General features: G+C 44.0%; 1 protein-coding gene across 3 annotated transcripts in view; it reads left to right on the top strand.

Annotated features, from left to right (window-relative positions):
- Nucleotides 1–19,190, top strand: part of RARB (retinoic acid receptor beta) — a 775,222-nt gene that overhangs the window by 729,742 nt on the left and 26,290 nt on the right. For all 3 annotated transcript variants that reach the window (XM_033212816.1, XM_033212817.1, XM_033212818.1), the window contains one exon: nt 16,972–17,132. In XM_033212816.1, coding sequence (XP_033068707.1) covers nt 16,972–17,132 — 161 coding nt within the window. The remainder of the gene's footprint in view (nt 1–16,971; nt 17,133–19,190) is intronic.

Below are 19,190 nucleotides of genomic sequence, written 5' to 3' on the forward strand. Positions count from 1 at the left end.
AAAATAAGTTTGGCCTATGAGTTGTGACCATTGAAGCAGAGTGTTGAGTGAATGGGGGCTGTTACATCATGGTCTCTACTGTAAGTATGTCTCAGATTTTGTGTAGCAGATATGTTTAAATATAAATACATATTCCAGTTGTCAGGACTGGAGGAATTAATGACATACCTTTTTAACGGTATGATTTTGTGTTTTAAAGCTTGAAAATGAAAAACAGATATCCTGCAAAGGAAGATGGGCAAACTATAATTCACTTGGTGAATACTATGAAATGCATGAGGAGTTAAAGTACTTACATATTTAAAATTTTAGTTCTATAAAGATGATTTTGTTCCTGCCATCTTTTGCTTTTTTTTTTTTTTAAAGATTTGAGTAAATAAAACAGAACTATATTGATCGCTACCTACAGGCTTTTCTGGCTACCTAGCCTCTCATGGGAGCCTCCTTGAGGGAGGGTGGTCTCTGCCTCTGGCGCCCAGGCATACTCTTCACCACCCCTCAAGGAATGATTGGCAGGGGAGCAGAGAACTTTTCTTTAGAGAACTCTAGGGATCTTTAAGCCCTTCCTCTTCATCTCTGTGTGATTTAGACCCAGCTATCTGTGAGGATCCCTTTCTGACCACGTTACCTTCCAAAGGAGCAACAGGTAATGCAATGGCCTTGGAAAGTCTTTGGATACTTACAAAGGCAGAATTTTGGAAGAACTCTCTTTAACATCACCAAAAAACCAGTCGTCTGAAGTGTTGCTTCCTAAGAATGCGGAGCAATCAATAAAGTCCCTTTGTAATATCTTACGTGTCGACACTCCCTTGGCCTTGATAACATCTGCCCTCCAAAGGCGTTTGGCATGCATCTGCTGAACCCATTTGCATGGATTGTCACTGGGTCTTTGCTGCAGCCTGGCAGGATTGGAGGCCAACCTTCGTTCCCAGGCCTCATGAGAATCAAAACATCCCTGACATCTCTCAGGCACCTCTCAAATACCAGAGGTCCCCTACTCTATGTTCCCAAGATCTTTACTCATGCTTTCTCCTGAGCCTAGAATGTTCTTCACCTAGTTAAACAGTACTCAGCCCAGACATTCTGATGCAGTATGTTCTGTGCAGATTTTCTCTGGCTGACCTCCCACTCCCCCTCCCCAACTAGAAAGAAGCCCATGTCACCTGTGTTTGCCACACTGTTTCCCCATGTGTTTTCAGCGTTTAATGTCACGTTGATCTGTGTGTGGTTAAGTGAGGAATGTTTGTGTCTACCTCTAGTGCAGGGGTCTACAAATACTGCAGGCCATTGTTATGGTGGGAGAGGGGATTTCCCGAGAGAAAGTATCTGTGTATGGAGGTATAGGGCAGGGGAAGCTCACTGATGTGCAGAAAATAACAACTGACATCTAGTATGTTGCCTGATAACTGAAATAAAACAAAAAAACATGAGGGGGTGAGCATTAATTATTTTACTTTTTGTTAAATTTATTTTCTTCCCTAACTTTGATTTCTTGCACAATCAACTTCTTAACCATCAAGGACACTTTTTAGTGTACAGGTCAGCAAACTCTGCAGTCCATGGGTTAAACCCGGCCCGCTGCTTATTTTGGTAAAGAAAGTTTTGCTGGGACACAGCCTTGTGAGTTTGTTGACACGTAGTCCTGGCTCCTTTTGCACTACCAGGGTAGAGTTGAGTAGTGTAACAAAAACTGGGAAGGCCCAAAGGCCTACGACGTTTCTGTCTGGCCTATTAGGAGAAAAATTTGCCACTCCTGGGCTAGACCGTGACTCAATGAGGAACCGCGTCTGCCTCTTCACCATCAACACCTCCAGTAGCCCTTACTTACAGTGCTGGGCACAGCGTAGCATAGGTTCTGCCTTAGTTCGTTTTCTGTTGGTTATACCAGAACACTGGATAATTCGTGAGGAAAAGGAATTTATTTCTTACTTTGAAGGCTGAGAAGTCCAAAGTCAAGGCACTGCATCTGGTCTTTTTGCTGATAGGGAATCTCTGTGGTGTCCCAAGATGGCACAGGGCCTCATACATTGGGTGTGTTAACATGCCAGCCTACATCTCTCTTCCTCTTCTTGAAAAGCCACCACTCCCTCTCGTGACCTATTAATCCATTAGTCCATTAATTCATAAATGAGTCAGTCTCCTCCTGATGGCAGAGCACTCTCAGTCCAATCACTTCTTAAAAGCTTCTCATCTCAATAGTGCCACATCGCGGATTAAGTTTCAACATGAGTTTTAGAGGGGAAAAATCTTCAAACCACAGCAGGTTCCCTGTAAATATTTGAATAAAATTAGTGAATGAATGAATGAGTAAATTGACAAATAGCTACTCTAGTTTGTTTATTTAATTTGTGGGAAACCCTTTTCCCTCAATACATGCAATACGTTCTCCCTGATATCTACAACACTTGTTCCTTCACCTCTTTCAGCTCTCTTCTCAGATGGTGCCTCACCAGAGAGGCTTTCCCTGCCATACTTCACAGCACAGCATCCCCTGTCGATCTTTCTCTCTTCCCTGCACTGGTTTTCTTCAGAACACTTATTACCTGTCATTATACTGGATATGCATTTGTTTATCATCTGCCTCCCCCAAGAAGAAGATAAACACCAAGAAGCTGGGAACATCCTTTTATCACCGCCACATCCTCAGTGCCTAGAACAGTACCTGGAGCATAGTGGATCCCAGTTAATTTTTTTTTCTAGCTCTGTCAGGATTAAGTTTTAGTCATGTGTGTGTCATTTAGTCAGCAAATGTTTGAAAATGAATGATCATATTAAGAATGGACTGCACGCAGCCTAGGATTTCTTTGTATGTACTCTAGTTATTTCTTGGATGTTAACTGCCTTCCCCCTGGATCCCAAACACTGTCTTATCAGTACTGATCTTACACCCCTAAGGTCTGGATTGGTAAGAAATAGATGGCCCCGGGGATGTTGGAGTTCTCTACTACTTGCTGATCTACCATTGCCTTTTCTCTCTCCCCCAAGGCTGGAGGCCGCCTCTACCTTAGAAGGCATTAGCAGATGTCTTTTTTATTAAAAGGGAAAGAAAGTCCATTCTGGGCATGGGTGTGGGTGTTAAAGGAAGGGAAAAGGAAGGGCAAAGGGAAGTGGATTGTGAAGCGCTGGCAGGAACGTTTTGTATGTTATTTCTTGGACTTCTTGTATTTTTTTTTTTTTTTGACCCCTTAGCAGAAGCATTCCCAGGAATAGAAACTGGATTTTCTGTTAATATTAGATATCCAAGACTGTGGCTGTAAGCTATGCAGAGAATGGTGGAGATGGCTTTATTTCTTTTCCAAATGACTCTCCAGAGAAATAAATACCTGAGAATTAAAGTTCCGTAGGCCAGAAAGAAGATTTTTGTGAACTAAATGGGATTCAGCAATCCTTTACAGACAGTGCCATTTGGGGTGATCTATTTATATTGAGAAACTGATAAGTTCACTCAGGGGAAGGCTAAGTTGGCTACAATTCTAGCCAACACTTCATGTGCTGAGATTGACCTGGGAGCTGTGGCTTATTTCTGCTGTTTCATTTTTTTAACATTTTCTTTTAGTAACACATGTGGACTGAGAGTGACCCTTCAATGGCATTCAAGATAACCAAGGCCAAGTAGAAAGATTTCCTAGTTACAGTCCTCATTACATTCTTGTTACCAACACTAATCTTTTGAAAAAGCAAAAAGTTTTAAGAATTATTGTATGAGCAATATTTAGTTTTGGAATTAGAAATGGGTTCAGATTCTGGCCCTGTAAATTAATGGCTTAAATGTGACTTTTAAATTCTCTTGACCAAAGTTTCCTCATATGCAACTTGAGAAGTAAATCATGCCATCGACCACATAGGGCTGCTGTGAGAATTAAATGAGAACGTATGTCATGCACTTAGCACAACCAGCACCCTGAAGGGCTGGGGTTGATGACAGCAGTGATGTCGCTTGTTCATGGCAAACTGTCCTTACAGCTGAGGGAGATGCAAGAGAAGTCTAGGTCATATACCACAGCCTTAATTTGAGAAACTGGTCTGTGACAGTTGGCAATTATGAGTTTGAATTTCCATACTGGGTTGGAATTTCTCTCATCTTTGCATTTCAAAGCCAAGGGCAAGGAATAGTTATTATTTTCTCATAGTAATACTTATAAACAATTTCTAATGTGCAAGGTTGGTCAACAAATTATATGGATCCATCCTTGCATAAGGCATTTTCTCACAATGACATGCTGTTGGGTGTCTTTAGAGTAGACTTATAAGAAGTTCTCCTTCTTTGTGTTTTGCTTGGCATTTGGCATTGCATACACACACACACACACACACACACACACACACACAATTGCCATGAAAGTAGAAACTTCTGCTTTGATTTCCTCTGTAGCTTGTGTCTACATCAGCATCTGTTGCACAGTAGTAGCTCAGTAACTATTAGTGGAATGAATAACTGAGTCTATTTCATATTCAGCCAATTTCTAGGAGTCAAGAGCTAGAAGAAACAAAACCCAGAGGGACTAAGGAATTCCTCATCACTTTCCACGGATACCATCCCAATCATAAGTGGGCTTTTCCCAAGGCTCTCTCTGCAGCCTATCACTTCTCCTGAGCCTAAAACCCAGATAGCCAATTATATATAGCACACACTGGATAACTCCACTTGCGCGGCACATGGGCACTTGGAATTCTAAGTGGAGAAGGAGGAGGCCCTTGTTTCTCCTTTGTTCCCTCACCATTGTGCAAGCTGGAAACCCTTGACCCTTCCTGCTGCCTGGTGCCTTGCATCTGCTCCCCTGGCACTTCCCTACAGTCCCTCCCTAGTTCAGACGTCCCTCTTCTCTCACTCAGAACTTCTAGCAACTACTTCAGTGGTCCATATACCCCCAATCATTTCTTCACCATGAACAGTGACTTGTCTAAACAGCAACCCCAGATAAACTTAAAAGCCAAGTCTCCTTGGCCAAGTTCACACGATCACATGAGCTGTGGTCCAGCCACAACCCAGAACTACAAGCCTCACCCTGTTCCTTGCAGAGCTCCAAAGCTGCCCTGTTGCTTCTCTCTAGGTCTGCAAACTGGCTCTATTTTCTGCCTGGAAAGCACTCCCTTCTCCCAGCCTTTGGTTAGCTCAAGTCTGCTTTGGATATTTACGTAGAAATGAAGTGAATGCATCTTTCAAGATCTCACTCCATAGTGACCCTCCAGTGAGCCTCTCTCTGCAAATGAGCAATTTCAGATTCTCTGAAAAATTCATACAGCCTTTTTGTGTTTGTAAACATGGGTGGTTTCATTGACCTCTCCTACAGGTTGGATTACACAAAAACATGTTTTCAAGTGCTTGACCTCAAGTTTATTTTCTAGGTTGATTTTTGAAGGACTTTCTCTGGCCTCCTCTTAACCTTCCCCACCCCCAAGTCTGGCTTCCATCCTCATTGCTCTGCTACAAATGTTCTCTCGAAAGTCACCACTTTCTCCATTGCCAAAACAAATGAACTTTGCCCCCTCTTCATTCTTTCTGACTGGCGGCTACTTGAACCCTTACTTGGCCAGGCTGCTGCTGCTTCAAATTCTTTTCTCCATTGATTTCTGTGGTTTTTTATTCCAGTTCCTCCCACAGTTCATCTGCTTTCATCCTTGTATCCTTTTCCCTTTCCCATCAACCACCAGCAATTCCCAAGGATTAGTTCCTGACCCTGGCCCTGGATGGATGGATAGTTAATTGGTTGGATTGATGGATGGATAGGAAGATGGATGGAATTTTATTTCATCTTTCCTCTCTCTCACCTTAGATGGTTCATCCTCGCTCATGACTTCAACAGTCATCTCCAAAGTTTGACTCCTAAATAATCTAACTTTGGAGCTGCTCTCTTGCCAAATCCACAATGCCATTGCTCTGACAGCCTCTGGATTCCTAATTCACGTCCCCTCAAACCAAATTCACTGTATGTCTGCCAAAAACTGGGTCCCCTACTCCTCACCAGCTACCCTACATTCCTTCTCTGTTTTGATGCCATCAGTAGCCCAAGACAGGGTTAAAACCTTATTGTTACCTCTAAGTCTTCTTTTTCATCCTCATTTTCATTCTGTTGCCAAGTCCAGCATATTTTTACTTGCAGTGATTCACTATATCTCCCCACTTCGGTCTGTCCTCATTTCTCCCCACCAATCCCTGTCTCCACATTTTTCTTTAGTGACACCAGCCACTCCACTCCCCTTCAAACATGATGCAGTCAATTCTTGGAAGTATTTTCTCATATCTGTCCCATCCAGAATGTTCTTCCCTCCCTTTTCGGCCTCCTGAATGAGACCCCACCCTTTAAAGGCCACCCCAAAGCTAAATTCCATCATGTAGCCTTGTTTTTCCAACACTTAGGCCTTTGCACACGTTGGTCTCTTCATCCAGAATGTCTCCTAGCCTCTCTAAGACCAATTCATTTAAGAAATATATGTTGAACTTTCCTTATGGAGAAGATACTGGACTGTGCACTGAGGATATCTGAGTGAATTAGACCTAGCCTATTCTTATAAGGAAATTCAGCTCAAGATTCCTCTCTCCTGAGATTTTTTCCCTACGGCCCCACAGGCTAAACTATCAGCTTCCTCATCTGTGAGTCTCAGCACCATCTTACAGCCAGCCCCTTAGATTTTGAATTCATATTGCTTGAGTCTAAGAATGAATATCTCCCTTCTGACATCTAGCTCAGTGCGTGATAGTTATTTCTTTAGATGACTGTGTCTTTTACTAGAATGTGAATCTCTTGAAATGGTACCTTCTCACTCTTGTTTCTTTAACATGCATAATGCCAAACAAAGTGTAAATGCTCAATAACTATTTGAGCAGAAGAAGAAATAAATAGATGGATATATGGTTGGATGGATGGATGGTTAATTGGTTGGATTGATGGATGGATAGAAAATGGATGGATTGATGAATGGATGGATGGATGGATAGATAGATAGATAGATAGATTACATAAGTAGATGGACAGATGAATGGATAAAAGGATGAACAGATGGACAAATGGACAAATAGATGGATCAATGGATGGAAAATGGGGCAGATAGATGCGCAGCTGCATTGGATAGATGGAAGGATGGACAGACAGATGTGTTGATGAATGAGTAGATAGAAGGACTGGATAAACAGGCAATTCCTTCTCGGATGTCTATTTGGATGGATAGATGGATGGACAGATGGATGGATGGATGGAAAAAACTCCCAGTTATATGACACTGTTCAGATCTATAATGATTAGGAAAGAAGATTATAGTTAATTGACTAATCATATCCAACAGTGGGCTAGTATATATCTCATACATGGACTGACAATTTTCTAAAAATTAAAATTAATAGAATGCATTTAGAACAAAAGCTATACTGAACAAGATTTATATGTGGTGATTCTGAAGATCCTTAGAAATTTTAGCACTTCGAGGACTTCACTGAGAATCACTTAGGGGTATATAGACTGGTGTAAACCATTTGAGATGCTGTAAAGTGAGGTTTTTCATTTAAACTAACTATGTGATATAAGCACCTACTATATCTAACATGTAGACCATTTCTCTAATGACTTGGGTTTCTAAAATTTATTTGACAACATGTGAGAGCTTCTCTACATTCATATCTTAACAGGATATTTGGCAAACGTCTGGCAAAATTATAAGCCATTTGTCTATCTCTCTCAGATGCCTTATTGACACATGGATGGCTCAGCAGAAATCCATCATGTATGTTAAGCAATCTCAGAAAATGTTGAATCCCAAGGACGTGAGTGTGGCCATAAATGTTCGCTAAGCCAAGTTCAGACACAAAGTCCTAACATTAGAGATGAACTCACTGGAAGCTTAATAACTGACAGTTTCCATACTCTGTCTTCCCTTTCATCTCCAGTTATAGAGCACCAGGCTGGAATGCTGGTCTCGTCTTGGATAAAAATTCTTTCTTCCCTCCCTCATTTTTTTCTTCCTTCATTTCTTTCTACCTTTCTTCCTCAACTGCTGCCTTAGCATTTCACATTTCAAAGCTTTTGTGTATATTAAATCCTTATATTCTATATTATGTATCATTGCATTTCATTTATTGAAAGGAGAACCCCTCATGCTTTATTTGACTCAGTTTCTTTAGTGGCTACAGGACTCAATAAATGTTTGGTGAATAAACAAATTGCTATAGGACTCCCACTATTTTTGTTCATGTTACACTGTGTTGCAATCATGTATATAAATATACATGAGATCCTGTGTGCAATGAACAAAAATTAATATCCTCATTTTTCAGGTGAGGAAACTGAAGCTCAGAGACATGAAGAGACTATCCTGAGCTTACATAGTACAATAAATGATGAGCTAAAATGCAGGCCTTTGAAATTTTACCCCTGGGTCCTTCCATTTGTCCAATGTTCCTTTCATATTATTTAAGACCTATGGGGAACAGTGCCATCATTTCTGTGTGTTGTAACAGATGTGGGTGGGATCTGGAACTCTGAGTTGTAGGAATGACCAATTATTTTCTTTCTTGCCTCAAATGCTGAATAGAGGGAACCATGTATTCAAATATCTTGTAGGGTAAAAGGCATTTGGGCATGTGTTACTGTTGCGTAAAAACACTCTTTACACAGAGTATATTACACAGATTATTGCTGTGTAACAGACAACCCCCAAGCTCAGTGGCTTAAAACTGTAAGCATTTGTTATTGTTCACAGCACCATGGATCAGTCGGGTTGTACTTCTGGGTTCACTGGGCTCTCTCATTGGGTAGGCAACTCTGCTGATCTTACCTGCACTCTTTCCCAGGTTCAGGCTGGCTCCAGATTGACCTAGTGTGGTCTTGGTTGGAACAACTGGGCTATCCTCTTTATGGTCTCTTGGAACCTCTGCTTCTCAGAACTTTTCCTAAGCTGAGAAAAACTTCATTTCTATTTTACATAACATTTTAAGAGGAAATGTGTGATGAAAATATCAAACAGAACTTCAGTTCATTTGCTAAATATGTATTGAGTTTTAAAGGACAGTAGGAATGAAAGATCGGGCCATTGTATTTTGTCATGATAGAGACTGTTATTTAATATTTGAAAGCCCATAACTTGTTATAAAGAATATACATGACAAGAGCAAGATACAAGCTTATCTGGAACAGTCTGCTGTTGGGAAATTTCTTTATTGCCTCCCTGCCCTTCATCAGATTCTGTGTTTGAAAGGCAGTCTGTGCCTATTCCATGAAAGAAATATAAAGGGGTGTGCTTGTATCCCTGCTCAACTTTTTTACCCTAGATATATGGGGCCTCTATTTGAAGACTATTGATTCCTGAACCTTAGACTGTCTGCCTTTTTTCAAAAAAGTTAAAAGACCCACTCACAGTGTTTCAGATACACGAGGGCAGCTTAGGCTTCAGCAGAAGTGAACTTGAGTTTGGCATAGCAAAGAATTTCCTGCCTATGAAAATTGATCATGGCAGTGATACTAAGCCTTTTTTTTTTTTTTTCTGGATCAGAAGTTTTTAAAAACAAGGTGACTTGATCATGCAGTAAGTGTGTGACTTTATTCTGGCTAAAAAGCAGAGGGGCCAGCCACAATGTCTTTAATTTACGTTTTTTAACATTCAGTTTTCTGCCATCAGTAAAGGACTTCATTTCAGCTCTTATTCATATTGGGTAGCTCTGTCACAAACACGGAGCCACAGACACGTATGCCTCTTTGGATAGGATTTAGGCAAAGTCATCATTGAGAATAGCCCATTTCTGCCAGAGGAAATGTGCAAAGAAGCACCACCGTTGATGAAGGAAAGCATCTCAGAGGTTCATGTCATCCCTCAGCTACTCATTGTTGAGTTCCTACTTTTATACATTGTGCCAGAACATTTTCTTTTTTCTCATTTCTGGAATTGAACTTAAGATATTTCTTATAGCTCATATGTCCAAAGAAAAGGATTTTTCATCTACAACTAAATCTCTTGCCTTGCAAGGATGCCCACCACACTGTGCTTGTCTGAAAATGAATGCGACCACAGTAGGGCTGCCCTTACCAGCCCAGACAGAGGAGGGAAAAAGTATTTGAAAGACTCTTCATGCAAGAAGAGGTAAAAATCTGCATATCAAAAAGTAACCAGTGAGGGAAATGTGATTAAATTTGTTTCGAAAGTTTCATTCGCATAACATACCACTTTAACTACAAAGAAATATTTGACATCTGTACATTCTGATATTTCGGGGATTTTCTGTAACTTCTTTGAATAACTTTAAGAAGCTGAGCTAGGCTGGAAGATCCGTGTTAAACTCTCAGAATGCTGTGTCCAGTCTGTTTCCCCTAAGACTTTAATATTCTGTAAAAATTCTAAGCATGCTCCTTGCTTGATTGCTGGCACCATGGACACCAGGTCATCTCTTAGACTTTGAGGTTGTATGGGGCCTCCTGTCCCCTTTTGAAGTCCTTGCACATATGCTACATGTTGCAGACTCGGAGTGGTCCTCTTAGGATTCCATTTTGACCTCCATTTTACAAACCCTGAAATCAAGGTCCCTGGAAATGGAATTACTTGATTCATTTAAAACATACTCTTCCGCGCCCTACCCTCAGCCTGGCCCAAAAGGCACATGTCTCATGAGTGGCAAGAAAACTTAGCTGCTAGCCTTTTTTCTCTGTGTATTTGTTCCAGTTTCAACTAGAATTCACATGGCAGGAACTTTGTTAGGAAAAAGACACAGTCCGCACCTTCAGGCAGATTCTGATGTAGAAGAAGTATTTACTCACCCCAACTCTACCCAGTTTACCGTGGGACCTGCTGTGTTAAATGCTTGAGTTAAATCCTTAGGTTATGGGAAAAGCTAGTCTCTAACCATTAGTAATAGATCCACCTGCCTTCAGATCCATGGTAGCTCGTTTATATAATGAGATTAGAAAATGATTTTTTAACTAAAATTAAAGCATGTTTTACTGTTTTTCTTTTAAATATATCAGTGCATTAGTTACAGGTCATCCCCAACTCATGACAGCCTCATAGCTCTGATCACCGACTGTGACTCATTATTCTTGCAGTTAGCAAGCGGCTGAAGAGTCAAGATGAACAAATTCCAGACTTTAATTTTCAAGCAAGAATAAATAGACCACCATGCTTCCTTTGCTAAGCTGAATATAAAGAACTTTATGGACAAAAATACCATCAATTGTATTTTCCTTTTTTTTTTTTTTTTTTTTGATGTGAAAGGACTTTTAGTGAAGCATTGTTTTCATCTCTTCCTGACTCCAAGTGAATCTACATCTTTTGCATGTTTCCTGCATTAAATTTTTATTGTGTGCATGAAAATCAATATTCCAGATACATGCACAAGTGCACACATTAAAATGAACATGACTTCATTTATTTCCATGATTAGACATTCAAATAAAAGTGCTTGGGTGTCTGTTTTCATATTCATAGGTCGAGATCCGTACATCAGAGGTATTTGTATAAGTGACACTTTTATTACATTCATTTCATTTGCAATATGATAGTGGATCATAAATATGTTACTTTTATGCCACCAAATCTGATTTGTAGCACTTAGCCCCTCACAAGGAAAATACTTGATATTTTATGGAGCACCTTTCATCCAAGAAGCGCTTTGCAAACATTGGGCCGGGTTCTATCCGGTGTATAAATCACATCTGTGACCCGCTGAATGCCCCACCTGCTTCATCAACCTTCTGGCTACTACTGTAGGGGTGGAGAGGAGTTGGTGATTCCCCCACAGGCCCTAACGTGATCATGAGAACTTTAAATTCTGGAAGAAAGAGGCTCAGGTGAACTCTTGATTGCCACATATAGGCCCTGACAGTGGACAGAACACCACGTGTAGGTACGTGTCTACCTTATCATTTGCAAAACAGTTATGAGGCCCCCATCTGTGGGCTGGATCTTGTATTAAGCCCTGGGGACATGGAGACAAGTAACATGCGGCCCTTGCCTTTCAGATATTCACAGACTTGGAGGGGAGGACTTTGATGCAGGCTTGACAGTGTTTGCTCCTCTCTTTCCTCCCCATTCCCTCCCAGGGGTGCACCATGCCTGAAAGCAGTTTGTCAAACCCCCAAGGTCTGGCATAGGTATATGAGTGCATATAGCAGTCAGTTGCAATCAGAGTGAAAGAAGAGGCCCACCATCAAACATCCCAGGCAGCCTTTGGAGCTGAGCATCAGATGCACACCCTACGCTCCCAGAGAAGAGCGTCATCTCCCCACCCACCATCCCACAACGCCCCTCAGCTTACCCTCCCAATTCCCCAGTGTTAGCTTCCTAATCTAGGACCAGCAGGAGCCCCCTGCCACACCCAGTAATACGCAGGCACAGGTCCCTGTAGCATGCTTCATTACACTCACTACGCTGTGGAATGTGTGTACATGGGGTAGACTCAGACTCAGCAGAGCACACTGGGTTTCCTAAGTTCTGATCCTGACTGTATCACTCACAGGATGCATGACCTCAGGCAGGGTACTCACCTTCCTGTGCCTCCATTGTCTCATCTGCAAAATGGGCATAATAGTGATATCTACCCTATTAGGTTGTTGTAAGGATTGAGTGGTCTACCATGAATAGAAGGCTTTATGATAGTTGTAATGAGCACTTTCAGTATTGGTGGTAAATAATACTCTCATATATTAATTGCAGTACATGTAATAATAGTGATGCCAATATTCTATTATTTTACTGTCACTATTTTATTATATGATTAATGTCTGTCTCCTACCATAAGTTTTTGCTTCATGGCAGCAAGAACCATCCTGTGTTGCGATGGCACGTAGTAGATAGTCAGTAAATATTCATTGATTGAATGAATGAATAAAACAATGAAGGAACAAATGAATCCACCCACTCATTTGGTGCCACTGCAATGGCTTCTCCAAGCACCATTTTTTATAGCAAGTCTTCTCTGCCACTGACAGCCACAGGCCCCACGGTAATCCCCACAAGTCCTTGGTGTTTAGGGCATCCATTTCCCCACAGAAGGGCTTTACATTCTTCCTGCATAACTAATCCACATGGGCCTTTACAGCAGTCTACCTCCTTCCCACCTAACCCACCATCTGTGTGTCTCCATGCAGGTGCTACTGCCATCTTGGGGGAGGCTCTGAAAGGAGCTGCCTCCTCTGGAGTTGACCCCAGGTGGTCAGTGGTGGAGCTGGCACTTATTCTTATCTCCTGACTTCCCCAGCAGTACCTGTGTCACCCCTTGCCTCCCACTGCTGACCTCCAGGGGAATGAGCCCCTGCCCTGCCCCAGGAGCTGCTGACCATGAGACCTCAGAGGGACCAATGGTACCAAGAACCCGGACAAAGCCACCATCCCCAGGCCCCTGTGGCTTCTTGTGCACTGCGTCACCTCCGTGATTCTGGTGGTTCTTGGCAGCCCTTCTCAAACACTGTGTCTGCGTTCTTCCAGAGTTTAAAACCATTGAGGGAAGCAGCTGCTGAAGCTACATGTTTAGAAAATTTGTCCGTCAACTTATGAAGCTGTATGTAATTGGGGCATTATCACCAGAGGGGTTGTTCCTGCATTTTACACATGTGGAAGAGTTTGTGATAATTCCAGGAGTCCTTTAGTTACATAGACAGTGGTGGTGGGACTTTGTTTAGGGGACAGAAGGACTGTGGAAAGAAGCCTGAGGTTATACCATGGTCCCCTTTGAGTCAGCTGCAAAGGGTGCTCCAAATTGGGCCCAAAGCTCAGAATATGGTGCTCTGGCTTCACAGTTGTGATTTTGCAAATGGCAGGTGCTATCACTGTACAACCCAACAGAGACTCCCAACTTGGTGCCCAGCTGCAGCTCACCCCGGGCCCCTTCCCACAGGACCTCACCCCTCCCTTGCTTGCTTGGTTCAGATACTCCATGGTGAGAGCTCACGGTGTCTCCTCTCTCCTGGTAACCCTCTAGAGCTGTGTTTGTTCATCTGAGTATTCCAGGCCCCTGGTGGTGGATGGGGACAGTGAAGCAGAATGCTTAGGAGCAGACACGGGTCCTGAAGAGCTCCCTGTGGATGGAATTATGGGGAATCCTTGGGTGGGTTATTAGTTTGTTTTGTGGCCTCTCTGCACATTCCACTGAAATGCACATTGGGTTGACTACTTTCAAACATGGTGTTGTTGGGCCTCAAGTTCCTTGAGTGTAGAAACGGGGTCATCATGCTCACCTCACCTGGCTTACTGTGACGATTTCGTGAGCTAGGATTCTTCACCTGCTGGTGCCCCAGTGGTCCTTGCTATACAATCACTAAAGGGTATTGCAGCTGCTGCTGCGTTTTAATGGAGCTGTAGGTGTCATCTCAGCTTCACGATCGACTCAAAGCAGTTCCTGGTATTTAGCAATGTGTGGCCTCCCAAAGGGCTCTGGGTTTCTTGTTGGTGTTGTTTTGTGATATAATTCACGTAGCATAGCATTCATCATTTGAAACTGTACAATTCAGTGGTGCGTAGTGGATCAACTAAGTTGTGCAGCCTTCACCGGTAAGTCCAGAACATTTTCATCTCCTCAAAAAAGAAACCCTGAACCCGTTAGCACTCCCGATCCTCCCTCCCCACCAGCTGGCCCCTGGACCTGACAACCACAAGCCTACTTTCTGTCTTTGGATTGGCCTGCTCTGGACATCCATATAATTAGAATCACACAACGTGTGGCTTTTTGTGACTGGCTTCTTTACGGTGTATGTGTTAAAACTTCATCTGTGTTGCAGCATGTGTCCATAATTCATTCCTTTTTATGACAAATAATATTCCACCATAAGGACATCCTAGATTCCACTTCTCCATCATCAGGTGATGAACATTTGTGTTCTTTCCACTTTTCAACTGCTGTGAGTCACGCTGTCATGAACATTCATGGACAAGTTTTGCATAGACACATATTTTCAGTTCTCTTGGGTGTACACCGAGGAGAGGAATTGCTGGATCACTTGGTACTTCTGTGTATAACTTTGTGAAAAGCTGCCGAGTCCTTTTCCTCGGGGTGTGTTTCAGAAGGACCCTCCCTGCTTAGATTTGACTTTGTCATTAGCTAAGGAAGGCCATTGGCAGAGGCAGGGGAAAAGAGGGGAGGCTGTCACCTGAGATCCTGCGCACTCACACACAAGCCTTCAGACATTCCCTCCCTTCAGCAGTCCAGGCTCCACCTCACAGAGAGCCACCATGCCGTCTCTGCCACCCTGCATGACACCTTCCCCCTCATTGTGTCTGCTTTGCCCACCGGCTTCTTTGCATTCTCTCTGCTTTGAACCACGATACCCGCTCTCACCCAGCATCCTACACTGGCTGGGAGGGATCTGGTCCCAGAGGTCTCGAGGGGCCAGTCTGCACTGGGAAAGAATACAGCTGAGGCTGTGCTACCCACTCATTTCACCAGTGATCTAGACATTTTCTGAGCAATGAGCAGTGTCATTTCAGAGTCCTGGGGGAAGGAAACTGTCTAGAAAGGTATTCTCTTCAGACCTGTTGGTTTCCTTAGGAATAAGTAACTGAGTCCAAGTGAGGAAAGAACTTCTCAATCATGTGAACTTGAGCATATTTCTTAGCTTCTCCAAGACTCAGTTTCTTCATCTGTAAAACTGGTTTAAACTTGCCTACCTGTTAAGAGGATCAAGTGAGATACTGTGATACCATGTTCAACATACTCAAAAAAAGGTTCCTTTTCTCCCCAGCTGCCCTCCCTCCTGGTTAGGTAGGAGTGGCTTGTACAGACACTGATTTTGTAGTACGACTCACCTCCCTTTTTTTCTTTACTCCCCCTTCTCACCCCTTGCTCTTTCCTTTCACCGCTTCCTCTGTCCTCCTGCTATTGTCTTACTCTGCCCTCAGCTCCCACCCCAAACATGAGTGTTCTCGTGGTGTGGACACAGGGAACTGCCAGTTCTCAAATCACCCGTGTGCTCTTAGGGAGGCAACTCAGGCCAGATCCTCTTAGGCAGATCAGATTATGCCCTGGGTCATTTTGCAGTGCAGATTCCCAGGTCACGGTGGTGGCAGGCCTAGCCAGGCAGCGTCCAGCCTGGCACCCACGGGATCCCCAGCAAACATGGACTTCCTGGAGGGGGGTGGCCTGGTCTGGTTTCACCTGTCTGCCTCCCAGGGTTTCAGTTTCTTTCCCCACGAGATCCTAGTCAGAGGCTAGAGCTTTGAGTTACACTCGGTTTTGCAGTCATACCAGAGGCCTGTGCTGCACGGGCTTCCGTAGCACTGTGTCCTGGGCCCTGACTTTGTGCCTGGTACCGTGCTTGGCCCGGAGCATGCAGAGGGAAAGCACACACGCCTGCTGTGGGTGCAGTGTTCCGGACACAAGGTGGAGTCGAGTGGCGACCAGCGAATAAGGGAATAAATGGTTTTCCAGGCTGAAGGTTTCATACTGTATCAATTATTATTTTTAAGTAACTTCATAGACCAAAACAGATAACATGGCTCATACAGAAAGTTTAGAAAGAAGAAAAACACGAAGGGACAGAAACCATCATCCTTATCTCCTCTCAGATGAGTTTCTTCAAAAGTGCCAGTCACTTAATTCAGAAAACTAAAAAGCAAAGACACCAAAATGTGTAACTAGGAAATACTAATTATGAAGCAACAGGAGCTTTGTTCAGAGACCTGACCCTTCCCTTACAGTGTCACTCAGGGCATCCCCTTTGAGGGTAAAGCTGTTGGAAAAATCCTTCTCTCTTCAAGAGATCCAGTCCACAGAAGAAGTCCTCTCACAACAAGCCAAGACTCTGAGCCTCCTGGGTTGAGCCCAAGCTTCCCAAACAACTGACAGGCACATGCGTTTACAGAAAGACAAACCTAGCTCTCTGCCGGGCCTCCCCGGCTGCCAAATCCCTTTTCCAGGGAGGTGTATTATTACCACCTCTTCCCACTGTTTCTGTCCCAAATATCAAATGAGCTTAAGGCAGCATCGGGAGGTGGAACCTCCCAGCTCAGGAGCACAGGCCCAGCCTTCAGTGACCCCTGATGTGCCTTCTCTCTCATTTCCAGCTGTCAGGAATGACAGGAACAAGAAAAAGAAGGAGACTTCGAAGCAAGAATGCACAGAGAGCTATGAAATGACAGCTGAGTTGGACGATCTCACAGAGAAGATCCGAAAAGCTCACCAGGAAACTTTCCCTTCCCTCTGCCAGCTGGGTAAATACACCACGGTAAGAGATACTCCTGCCCCAGGCTGCTGCACGTGTGGAAACCTTGCACATGCATGTGTGCAGAGATACACACACACACACACACACACACACACACACATGCCCTGCACTGGGCCTGGCGGGGACTTGCATGCTAGCCGGCTGGGGCTATGTAGTAGCCACTTCCCTCTATGTGGTAGCCTTTGGGCGTGGGCAGTCAGTGAGTAGGCTGAGTGCCACCTCCCTGCAGTCATGCACACATGCATTCACGCTAGATGCATTAACTGAGCATTTGCTATACGACAGGCTGTGTTCTAAGCCCTGGCGACATGAACTATTGAGTGCTGCTCTCAGAGACTTTGATCTGGTGAAGGAAACCAAGCCAGTGAAGCGTTACATGAGTCATGACAGACATCTGTACAGAGGGACCCAGGGTACAAGGGCCCGATCTTTGAAAACCCCAATCCAGCTGTGAAATCCAGCCAAGATAAAGAGGCCCTCTCCTGGGCCAAGGTCTGCCTTCTGTGAGAGGACATGTACGAAACCCCTCAGCCAGGGCCTAGAAAAGTTTGGGGTAGGCATGCCCCATGCTCTGTTGAGTGAATGTTCTCCCTCCGCTTCCCAGCCTTCTGCTAGGAATGACCTTTCACTGAGATCAGAAATAAAGAGAGAGAAGGAGGAAAAAGAGAAGTGAGTGAATAAGGTAGGAGGTGTGTGTTGGCTGGTCTAGGTTGTGCCAGTGGAGAGGTCATGAGGTGCTTTAATTTTTCCAAGTGGTTTTTGCATATATTATGTTCACTGATGTATATTTCTAACTTGTGGCATGTAATAGACACTCAATAGATATTTGATGAATTAATATAACTAGAATGTTGTTCTGGCCTCCTTAAAAACCTTAGGTTGCTCACCTACAATGCTATAGTAAACATACTTTTTAAAAAAAATCCAAATACTGTAGCACTTGGTGGTTTGGTGACTGGTATGCTGGAAAAAAGGATAGCATGGGAGGTCCTGAAGATAAAAAGACAAAATAGTGATACCAGGAAGAAAAAACCACAGTGAGTGGAGGGGCTTTGCAGCAGTTCTTGGTGAGCATGCGGTGTGGTGCGCTGGGATGTTGGTGCCACCATGGTCTTTGTAACACGAGAATGGTGACCAGAAGCAGGCCCAGAGGGGCGCCTACGGCAACTGATGCCAGCACACGCCTAGGTGGCTTCTCAGATAAGGATGAGGCTACACAGTTGGGTGGCACCAGCTTCTGAAGGGCTGGTACCCACCTTAAACAGATAAGTCCCCTGGCTAAGCCCAGAGGCTTTGGCTCACTGGATGCAGAGGTAGAACCTTGAGCACTACTTCTCAAAACTCAGCGTGCATCTGACACGTCTGGTGATCTTTATACAATGCAGGTTCTGGTGCAGCAGGCATGGCCTAGGGGCATTTCTAACAAGCTGCCCGGCTACCGATGCTGCTGGTCTGCAGACCAGACTCTGAAGAGCAAATAAGCTGGGCTTTGAGAAGCAAGACCCAGGGTGGCACCCTGGGGCCCAGCTCGCCCATGGGTGTCAGCCAGGAGGAACGCTGGCATGTCTGCCAGGCTGAGGGAGAGGCTTGGCTTAACCTCAACCAGTCTTCACTGAGCTTGGGGAGCACTGTCCCATCCCAGAGCAGGGACACAGGCCAGGACAAGACTGGACACTGTAAGGGAGCTTTCATTTTCACCTGGGAGACAAAGTGGAATGTGACCCCATGTATCCAGAACAGAGGCCTGGAACCACACGAATGTACTTCAAGTCCTGCTCAGCCACCATCAGCCCCGTGACAGTGAACAAATTACCTAACGTCTCTCAGCCTCAGGTTTCCCATCTCTAAATGGGAATAATGTGAACTAGTTGGGAGGATGAAATGAGACAATCTGTGAAAAGCTGCTGTGATGGGACCCAAATATATCTACCTAGCAGTGGAGTGGCAGAAGCATCATCCAGCCGTGCGTCTTCTACTGGCTATGAACTGGGACCTGGCCCCTATGCTGGGTGCATCTGACAATACAGAAAAGGAATATGATGAGTAACCAATACCAGA

This window comes from Trachypithecus francoisi, unplaced genomic scaffold, assembly GCF_009764315.1.
Source record: "Trachypithecus francoisi isolate TF-2019V2 unplaced genomic scaffold, Tfra_2.0 Lachesis_group0, whole genome shotgun sequence".
In the NCBI taxonomy this organism is placed as follows: Eukaryota; Metazoa; Chordata; class Mammalia; order Primates; family Cercopithecidae; genus Trachypithecus; species Trachypithecus francoisi.